The sequence below is a fragment of the Tachypleus tridentatus genome, unplaced genomic scaffold (assembly GCF_004210375.1).
Source record: "Tachypleus tridentatus isolate NWPU-2018 unplaced genomic scaffold, ASM421037v1 Hic_cluster_2, whole genome shotgun sequence".
NCBI classification, from domain to species: domain Eukaryota; kingdom Metazoa; phylum Arthropoda; class Merostomata; order Xiphosura; family Limulidae; genus Tachypleus; species Tachypleus tridentatus.
Window position 1 is genome coordinate 10,201,172 of NW_027467782.1, and position 10,753 is coordinate 10,211,924.

Consider the following 10,753-nt stretch of genomic DNA (forward strand, 5'->3'; position numbering starts at 1 on the left):
AGTAAGATCTAGTGTTAAAATACGATCATGTACTGAAGATCTAGTTTTAGTAATATGATCATTAACTAAGGATAGATCTAGTGATAGTAATATGATCATGTAATAAAGGAACGCCTAGTGTTATTCATATAATCATGTACTAAACTAAGACCTAGTACTAGTAATGCGAGATTTTTTGTCAGTAATATGATCATCTAGTAAAAGTGTTCTTGTGTTAGTTTTGTGATCATGTACTAAAGGAAGATCTAGTGTTAGTAATATCAAAATGTACTAAAGGATGATCTCGTGTTGGTAATATGATCATGTAGTAAATGAAGACCTGGGGTTAGTAATATAATGATGTAGTAAAGGAAGACCTTGTGTTAGTAATATAATCATGTACTAAACAAAGAACTAGTGTTAGTTATATTACCATGTATCAAAGTTAGTAATATCATCATGAACTAAAGATCTAGTCTTAGTAATATAATAATGTACTAAAGAGAAACCAATGTGATCATTGTGATTACATTGATCAATTATGATCATGTAATAAAGGAACACCTAGTGTTATTCATATGATGATGTACAAAACTAAGACCTAGTATTAGTAATAAGATCATCTACCAACGCGAGATTTTTGTCAGTAATATGATCATCTAGTAAAGAGTGTTCTTGTGTTAGTTTTATGATCATGTACTAAAGTAAGATCTAGTGTTATTCAAATGATTATTTAGAAAAGTAAAACCTAGTGTTAGTAATATGATCATATACTAAAGGAAGATCTAATGTTTGTGATATGATCATGAATTAATATAAGATGCAGTGTTATTAATAAGATCACGTACTAATGAAAGGCCTACTGTTACCAAGATGATCACGTACTAAAGGAAGTTCTAATGTTAATAACACGATCATTTACTAAATGAAGATGTATTGTTAGTAATATGATCATGAACTAACGTAAGATCTAGGGTTAATAATATGACCATTTAGTGAGGACGACCTAGTGTTAGTAATATGATCACGTACTAGAGTATGATTTATTGTGATAAGTCACGTACCAAAGGAAGACCTAGTATTAGTGATATGATCATGTGTTAAAGGATGATCTAGTGTTAGTGATATGATCATGTAGTATAGGAAGACCTAGAGTTAAAATATGATAATGTACTAAAGGAATATCCAATGTTAATAATAAAATCTTGTACTAAAGATCTAGTGCTAGCAACATCATAACGTACAAAAGGAACATCTGGTGTTAGTAATATGATCATGTACAAAAGAAAGATCAAGTATTAGTAAAATGATCATGAAGTAAAGTAAGATCTAGTATTGGTAATATCATCATGAACTAAAGAAAGACCTTGTGTTAGTAATATCATCATGTAATAAAGGAAGACGTAATACGGTCATGTATTAAAGGAAGAACTAGAGTTAGTAATATCATCAAGTACTAAAGGAAGACCAGGTTTGAGTAATATGATAATGTACTAGAATAAAATCTAGTGTTACTAATTTGATCATGTACTAAAGGAAGACCTAGGGTTAATTAGGTGATCATGCACTAAAGTGAGATACATTGTTAGTAATATGATCATGACCTATATTAAGATACAGATATAGTGTGAGTAATATGATCATGAACTAAAGTAAGATCTAGTGTTAGTAGTGTGATCACGTATTGAAGATATATAGTTAGAAATATGATCATGTTCTAAAGAAAGAACTAGTGTTACTAAAATGATCATGTACTAAAGAAATATCTTGTGTTAAAATATGATCAAGTTCTATAGATCTAGTCTTACTAATATAATCACGTACTAAAGGAAGATCTAGCGATCGTAACATGATCATGTACTAATGAAAAAAACGTGTTAGTAATACGATCACGTACCAAAGGAGACCTTCTGTTAGTAATATGATCACGTACTCAAAGAAACCTTCTGTAAGTAATATGACCATCAAATAAAGGAAGATATGGTGGTAGTAATATGATCATTAACTAAAAAAAGTCCTGATGTAGTAATATGATCATTAACTAAAGAAGTCCTGATGTAGTAATATGATCCTGTACTAAAAAAAAATCTTGTTTCAGTTATATGATCATGAACTAAGGTAAGATCTGGTGTTAGTAAAATGATAATGTACTAAAGGAAGACCTAAGGTTAAAAATATGATCATGTTCTCAAAGAATATTAAATATTTATTATGAATGTGATCATGTACTAGAGGAAGATCTAGAGTTAGTAAAATGATCATGTGGGAAATTAAGACCGAGTGTTTGTAATATGATAATGCACTAAAGGAAGATCTAGTGTTCGCAATATAGTCAGGTACTAAAGATCTATTGTTAATAATATGGTCACGTACTAAAGGAAGATTTAGCGTTGGAAATATGACCACGCACTAAAGGAATACCTTGTGTTAGTGATACGATCATGTAGTAAAGGTAGATGTGGTGTTAGTAATATAATCAAGTACTAAAGAAAGATCTGGTATTAGTAATGTGATGATGTACTAAAGAAAGACCAGGTGTGAGTAATATGATCATGTATTGAAGGATTCTCTAGTGTTAGTAATATGATGATGCACTAATGTAAGAACGAGTGTAGTAATACGATGATGGTACTAAAGGAAGCCAAGTGTTAAAATACGATTATGTACTAAAACAAGATCTAGATTTAGTAATATAATCATGTACTGAAAGAAGACCTGGTGTTAGTAATATTGTCATTTTCTAAAGGAAGATCTGGTGTTAGTAATATAATCATGAATTAACGGAAGACCTAGTGTTAAAATATTATCATATACCAAACAAAGATCAAGTGTTAGTAATAAGATCACGTACTAAAGAAGGATCTAGTCACTAGATCAATTATACGTTGAAATCAAGAAATACATTATTTAAATGTTAAAAGTCTATGAATCTAGTGTTAGTAATATGATCACATAGACTTTTAACATTTAAATGTGAAGTATTTTGGATTGCCAACGTATAATTTCCAATGTTTGACAGTTGATTCGTTTGAGTTTTGGGAAGCTCGAAATCTTCACCAAGTGCCTTTGTTTATTTCTTGGAAGGTCGAAGTGTAGGAGTTATGCCAGCAATCAGCCGCTGAAATGAAAAAAAAAAAACGAATTCAATAGTTGAGGTATAACTTCCTAATCTGAATATTAACCTCATTTATCATCATAAATATTATATCTGGAAATATTAACATAAATGATATTTATACGTAAAGAAACTGGTGTATTTCAGTAATATTTTATTTGCCAACTTTGAGACTGTCTCTATAGTCAATATAAGTGTTGAAAATCTACTACAATATGATCATATACTAAAGGAGGATCTAGTGTTAGTAATATGATTATGTACTGAAGGAAAACATGATAATAAGTTTCAGTATAAATAATTTATCAATAATATTTAAAATTTTACTTTTGATAAAGACGAAAAGCAACTCACGTCCTTAAGAGAACCTGGTGTTACCAGCATAAAATGAAAAGCATATAACGGAATCCATAACATTGAAGCCAGGGCTATCCCCCAGCCTAAGACTTCTCCCCACCAAGGATAAACGTAAGTCTCTGCATACACCAAAGGCTTGTATCTCAAAACTGAAAACAGGAATATTCCCTAAAGGAAATATGTATTTAGAATTAGAAAAAAGACATTCTCTGGTTCTCTGAATGAAACTGAAATAAAATTGAACATCATTTGTGTGTATATATATATATATATATATAGCTACTAAAGATAAGGTATTTATTTATATGTTTTTGATACTGTGAGAAACGTAACTGAGTTAACATAATGCCAGTTTTATCGAGTAAGTGAGAAAATGATCTGTTATCACAATTAACATATAGTATTCTCACTTGCTGAATGTTCAAGGTTCATTTCGTTACTTACAGTGAACAAATGTACAAATCCAGGTCCTCCATTATCCTTAAATACTTTTATAACTCCACCATAGGTGAGGGTCAATACAGTTTACCGTAACTGAGATATGGCGTGGCTGTTTATGTCAATGTCAGTGGCCGAAATAAATAATACTATTATGCAATCTGTTGTGCTGAAATACAACTAGTTCTCAATATCAGAAGTGGCGATTGAGGCTCATGAAATGTATCGCCATCTATTGAATGACACCTCAAACAAAAATCAATAAAAAAATTCACACTTGGTTTGGTTTGTTTTGAGTTTCGTGCAAAGCTACATGAGGTGTATATGCGCTAGTCGTCCATAATTTAGCGGTGTAAGACTACAGGGAAGGCAGCCAGTCATCATCACCCTCCTCCAACTCGTGAGCTTCTCTTTACAAACGAATAATGGAATTGACCGTTACATTATTACGTCCCCACGACTGAAAGGACGAACATATTTGGTGTGACGGGAATTCGAACCCACGACCCTAAGATTACGAGTCGATTGTCTTAAGCACCTGACCGTATCGGTCCTACATTTTGTGTATTCAAGATTTAAACAATTATAAAAATAATTGTGGTATGTGTAGCCATCATTTCTTTATCACATAATTATAAATAAAAGTACTGTGTGCTCAACATGAACAGGACTTTCAGTATGTCAAGATCCTGATTAAATACTTATTGATAAATGTTTTAAATGTAATACAAAAATTGCGGTTGTTAAAACTAAATTTAATTTTCAATGAACGGTGCCATCTTTAACACATAAAACATTAATGTTTATATCAGAATTGTGCCTTTTCAACCCTGAAAGGTGCCACAAACAAACTCCGATATCAGAGTTGAATTCAACAATCATAGAAATCTATCCTTAAATTTTCATTATTCCAGTTGGATTTTCAGTCGAATTTCGTCCTCTTCTTCTTGGAAAGGAGTCTGTGGCATTTAGGTGAGGACGTTTCTGGGACCAAACCCGAACTCACCATTAACATAGCAATAATCGCGTGCTGATATAATCCACTAATTCCAATGTTATACTGTTATTGGTAATATAGGGGTATCAAACTTACCAAACAAATGGCTGGAGAGACAAAAACCCAGGTAGCGAGGAAGTACCAGTTAGGCCGATATCCTGTCATCTCTTCAATGTTGCTAGACAACCTTTTTACACCTGAAATAATTTATTGTTATTAATATTTTAACAAATTTATTGTTTTACTGGTTGTTACCTTCACGTAAAAAAAACCACTTGACATAAAACTTGAATTAACTCAAATCTACAAATTAAAAGTGTATTTGTTAATTAATAGTTCAAAGTTTATAATGAAAACAACTGAAAATCCCACAAAAGATTAAAAACAAAAAAGGCCCCTGGTGGTTAGGGCGCTTGACTCGTAAACTGAGGGTCGTGGATCCGAATCCCCGTCAAACGAAACATGCTCGCCCTTTAAGCCATGAAGGCATTATAAAGTGATGATTAATCCCACCATTCGTTAGTAAAAGAGTATCCCAAGAGTTGACGGCGAGTGGTGACACCTAGCTGCCTTCTCTAATCTTATACTACTATATTAGTGATGCTAGCGCAGACAGTCCATATGTAACCTTCGCAAATTTAAAAACAAAACAAAAGGTAAGAAGATAATTTAAAGGATGAATAGCGAATCTGATCCTTTGTGGAGATAAAGTTAAAAAAAACTAGAAAAAGTGAAGCGAAGAAAAATTAAGTTGTTAAAACTATTGACTTTTGAGTACAATAATACAAGGATTAAATGTAATGAATAATTAACTATCATCTCTAAAGTGAAACTTGAGTAAGACACAATCTTCTACGGTTAACTTGAGAATAATATATCATCATCTTTAGAGAGCTTGCACATAGTACAACAGCACATTCTAGAGTTAATTTCAGAATAATATATCATCATCTTGAATATAGCACATCAGCACATTCTAGGGTTAACTTGAGAATAATACAACAACATATTTTAAGGGTAACTTGCATATAGTACAACAGCATGTTCTAGGGTTAACCTGCATATAATAAGATACCACCCTTCAAGATTAACTTGTTTATTGTACAACAGCTCCTCCTAGGATTAACATACGTAAAATACATCATCACATTCTACGGAACAGAATAACAACATATAAATAAACAGATATATAAGAAGTGGGAAGTGGCGTAAGAAATAATGCAGGACATGCATTTGAAACTTACCATAAACCCATGTAATAGCTATAGTTTGAAAGAAAACAGTGAACAGTAGAGTCATTCCACTGGCAGAATAATAATCCATCAGTTGAAATATGTACATGCCCCCCTGAAAAGTAAAATGATTATTTTAGTGAATAATACAATCAGTTTAAAGAAATCCAATCAGAATTATTTATTAACAGTTTCGTTTTATTAAATATATTTTATTACAAGTTACAGTTTCCATATTCTAGATACAAGATAACACCATGGTAAAGCCACAGAAATAAACAGATATATCAGAAGTGGAACGTTACTGAATAAATATAATAGTATTGGGAGTTGTGCTTATGGTAAGTTTTATTTATTACGTCATTTTTACAGTGAATAAGATTTGTTTTAGACTATCCACCCAATATTAGACATCATGCACTACACACCCAACATAAGTCTTCATGTATTACACATCATCATCAGACATCATACAATACACATCATCATTAGATCACGTACTACACAGACATCATGCATTACATCATCATTAGACATCATGCAATACACATCATCATTAGATCACGTACTACACACACATCATCAGACATCATGCACATCATCATTAGATCACATACTACACACACCAACATCAGACATCATGCAATACACACATCATTAGACATACATACTAAACACTAAACATTTGACATCATGTGCAACACATCATCATTAGACGTCATGTACTACAGACCAATCATTACATAACAAACAGAGATAGTTATAGATATCTTTCTACAGGAACTAACATCTCACTCTACAGCAGTACCTTACTGTTATCATCATTGACACCATTAATTATGACGTCGTTTATTTTGGATGAGATGACGGCTTGAGTAACTTTTTTTTTTTGACGGACAAATGAAACATCTACCATAATGATATTTTCCTTTTACTCGTTTATTGATTTTTTTTTAATATTATGGAACATACCTTAGTGACCATTGGTAGGCCTAACATGTATAAGATGATAACAATTACTACGGTAAAAACTTCTCTTCGCGGTCTCAAAAGAGATGGCCATTCGTCCACGATCCCTGTGATGAAAGTTTCCACGGTGCAGAACTGAAAAACAAAAACTGACCAATATCAGTACACATGTTGTCATAACATACAGATCAAAGTAACTTAATAACATAGTTAGACAGATCTATATAAATTGTATATGTACACTGCTAACCAAAATCTTAAGATCAATGAACAAAAAGAGAAAATATGCATTTTGCGTTGTTAGACTTAACCACATATTTGAGTAGAGCTTCGATAAAAGACAATAAGAAAAGGGAAAATAAAAAAAAAAACCTTTTAGCATTTAATAGGAAAAATGTGAACACTATGAAATTAGCCTAAATACCAGTTGATCAAAAGTTTAAGACCGTACTGAAATGAAGCGTTAATCGGTAAACACGAAACGAAATTTAGTCATTTGTGTTCAAGCATTAGTATTGTCAACATCTTCCACTCGCATCTCCTGTGTAACATTGGGTACAAACATGGCAAAGGCAAAAAAAGTTGACAGAGTTTGAACGTGGCAGCATTCTCGAACTGCAAAATTAAGGTATCTCTGAACATGCCATCGCTGGTGAGACTGTGCGTAGTAAAACTGCTGTTGCAAATTTCTTAAAGATCCTGAGGAATATGGAACGAGAATTTCAAGTGGTCAGCCCAAAATATTTCGCCGACGTTGAGTAGGAGGATTCGACGGGTTGTCCGGCAAGACAACAGCCAATCGTCGAACCAGATTAAGGCCCTTACGGACACAGAATGCAGCTCAAGAACAATAAGACGGCATCTACGAGAGAAAGGCTTTAAAATCGTAAACGTTTTCAAGGCCACGCCTCCTTCCACACACACAAAACAGCTCAGTTAAACTTTGCTGAAAGCACCAAACAACTGTGAGAAGGCGTAGAAATGTGGAAGAAAGTTTTGTTTTCCGATGAGATATTAAACAAGAATTTAATCAAATTGGACGGTCCAGATGGCTTACAACGTTACTGGCACGATAAGGATATCACACCGGATAAAAAACAATTTCTACACGACACAGTGGAGGAGGTTCCATCATGCTACTGAGGTGCTTTCTCCTTATCAAAAGTAATCATATTTTTATATTTTTACCTTTAACTTTGTCATTGTTAAGCACAAAGTTATACATTGAGATATCTGTTTTGCATTATAAGTCTGCAGAAAACCGTTATGCCACTAAAGCCACTTTTACTTTTTTTTTACTATTACAAGTATTTATTTCAATTGAAATTCTAATACAAATAATTTTATTTAAAATCAGTAGTTTTGTTTTAAAATCATTATATAATTCATAAGAATAAGGAGTTTTCTCAAAATATTTTTTTTTTATTAGTAGATTTGCATTGTATAATTTTCTAAGATAGTTATTTTGACGTTAGTTTGTTGTTGTTTTTTCTTAATTTCGCACAAAGCTACTCGAGGGCTATTTGTGCTAGCCGTCCCAATTTAGCAGTGTAGGCTAGAGGAAGGCAACTAGTAATCACTACCCACCGCCAACTGCTGGGCTACTCACCAACGAATAGTGCGATTGACCGTTACATTATAACGTCGCCCACGGCTGAGGGCGAGTATGTTTAGCGCGACTCGCAGATTACGAGTCGCATGCCTTACGTGCTCGCCATGCCGACGTTAGTAAATGAATGTTTGTTAATGGAATTTATTTCAATAGAATTGGGAAGATCTTTATTACTCTGAGATTTACCTAGATTAAAACTTAAATGTAAAGGATTAGTTGTTTGTTCTACATACTTAAACCACATATATTATAAGTTAATAAATAAATTATATTATCATTTTACATTGTGGTATATCTTAAAATAAATGTTGAAAATCCACTGTGGCTGGACAAGTTAAACATTTTGGACTATCGATAATATATTTTTCATAAATTAAAGTAGAAAATATAAATTACTGGTAAACAGTTAACTGGACTAAAACCAGTGTACAAAGTGGAAAATGAATAAATAATAACATTATGTTGATAGAAAATAGTTATTTAATTGTACTCCCATTGTAATATATATATGTATATATATACATAGAAAACAATATTTTGAGAACACTAGATCCAAATACGACTTATATTTATTGATCGAAAATAAAAGATTCATCTGAAAAATAAAAATTAAACCTCTCCCAGAATTCGGTTACAGGTGATTTTGCTTCGGTGGCTGTAATATTGAGATTCGTGATGTTGGTTCCCTTTCATACAGTATTTTGTGTTCCACCACTACCACACGATTCCCAAGGCAGTGGTGACGTCATTGAGGAAAAGAAGTAGAAAATAGTCCAAGCTATTATCACCACTGGTGAGATATTATAAAGACAAATGATGGTCATTGAAGCAAAAGCCAATTCCTAGTGAAAGTGTAGATTACATAACATAAGAACTGTTAACATATTTGGTTGACATGTTTTATAACTCACAATTATGAGTTATATATATCCGGAAAAGGTGAAAATACTAAGGCATTAGAAGTAAAACAACAATAGCTACCTTTAAAGATAGGAACTAAATTCCAGACCCCTGATACCACCGACGCTGAGGTACTGACCAATGGTGCTGGGAAGAATAGGGAGAAGCACACAAGACTAAACAGATGAGGTAGGGAAACAAAAATGCCCCTAAATAACAAACAACAACATATAATCCATTAGAACCATCGATTTAACATTTAGTAAGGTAAAGGTTTCATGTATATTATGTTGGATTAAACCACAAGACACATACCTTCACCATTTTCATAACACAAGTATGGAAATCACCATACGTTTCCAAGACCGACAGCGTAGTTTATAGAACTTAAAACAAAGTCCAGTTTTCCTTCCCATTCCCAACGTTCTGGTTCTTTCCTTATCTGGACTTGTTACCGACTGATTCATTCTTATATCGGGTATGTGATCATTTCCACTCCATTTTTCTACACTGACGATTTCTGATGTTTCATTTTCAGAAGATACTTTATTCATGACATAACTTTAACATAAACAAATGCTGTAGTAGAAAACAAATACACTGTCAAGACATATATGTATATATATAGTTGAAAAAGCATACAGTTATAACATGTACAGTTGAAGCGACAAGAAATAAATACACCTCAGAAAACCAGTAAAATAAATTTGTTTAAATGTTCTGTTTCATTTAATCCATTAGACAACTTCTATGTGCACCCACACCCTAAATTGTTTCCATTTAAAACCATTTTCATGTGCACATATACACAATAATTTATCTAGGAGACATTAATTCAGTACAATCAAATATTATTATAACTGTATGTTCCAAGAGATGTCACTTATGTATATTTACGTTTTATTCAAGTAGATCACTTTAAGTTTCGTATGTTAAAATTTTATATTTAAAACTGCCACAATTTTCTTTCTTTTGTTTATATAGTTTTCTAAATTTCTTAAACAAACTTTTAAGCATAAAATCTAGAAATGAAATTCAGAAAGATAATATTAAATCTGACAATATATTTAACAAAATAATTCCAACATTGCAAAGTCGTTGTTATCCTTATGTACATTTATTAAAGCCAGGATTGGTCAGAAAGTAGGATATTT

At 32.3% G+C, this 10,753-nt stretch overlaps 1 protein-coding gene across 1 annotated transcript; it reads right to left on the reverse strand.

Annotated features, from left to right (window-relative positions):
* Positions 1–2,962: 2,962 nt before the first annotated feature.
* Positions 2,963–7,379, reverse strand: LOC143242647 (sodium- and chloride-dependent GABA transporter 2-like). The gene is made up of 6 exons (XM_076486125.1): positions 7,338–7,379; positions 7,091–7,222; positions 6,131–6,233; positions 4,983–5,083; positions 3,449–3,619; positions 2,963–3,097 (listed from the first exon to the last, which is right to left on the reverse strand). Exons 2-6 carry the CDS (start codon positions 7,115–7,117, stop codon positions 3,050–3,052), a joined length of 450 nt encoding a protein of 149 aa, XP_076342240.1. The 5' UTR covers positions 7,118–7,222; positions 7,338–7,379; the 3' UTR covers positions 2,963–3,049.
* Between the last annotated feature and the right edge of the window lie 3,374 nt (positions 7,380–10,753).

What these genes read in the sequence shown, in the direction of transcription:
- LOC143242647 (XM_076486125.1), bottom strand. Translation starts at nt 7,117, where the DNA reads ATGTTAGGCCTACCAATGGTCACTAAG. An exon ending in AGCTATTACATGGGTTTATG is followed by an intron (nt 5,084 to 6,130) that starts GTAAGTTTCAAA and finishes AAATTATTTCAG; the next exon opens with GTGTAAAAAGGTTGTCTAGC. An exon ending in TCTCTCCAGCCATTTGTTTG is followed by an intron (nt 3,620 to 4,982) that starts GTAAGTTTGATA and finishes TATTTCCTTTAG; the next exon opens with GGAATATTCCTGTTTTCAGT.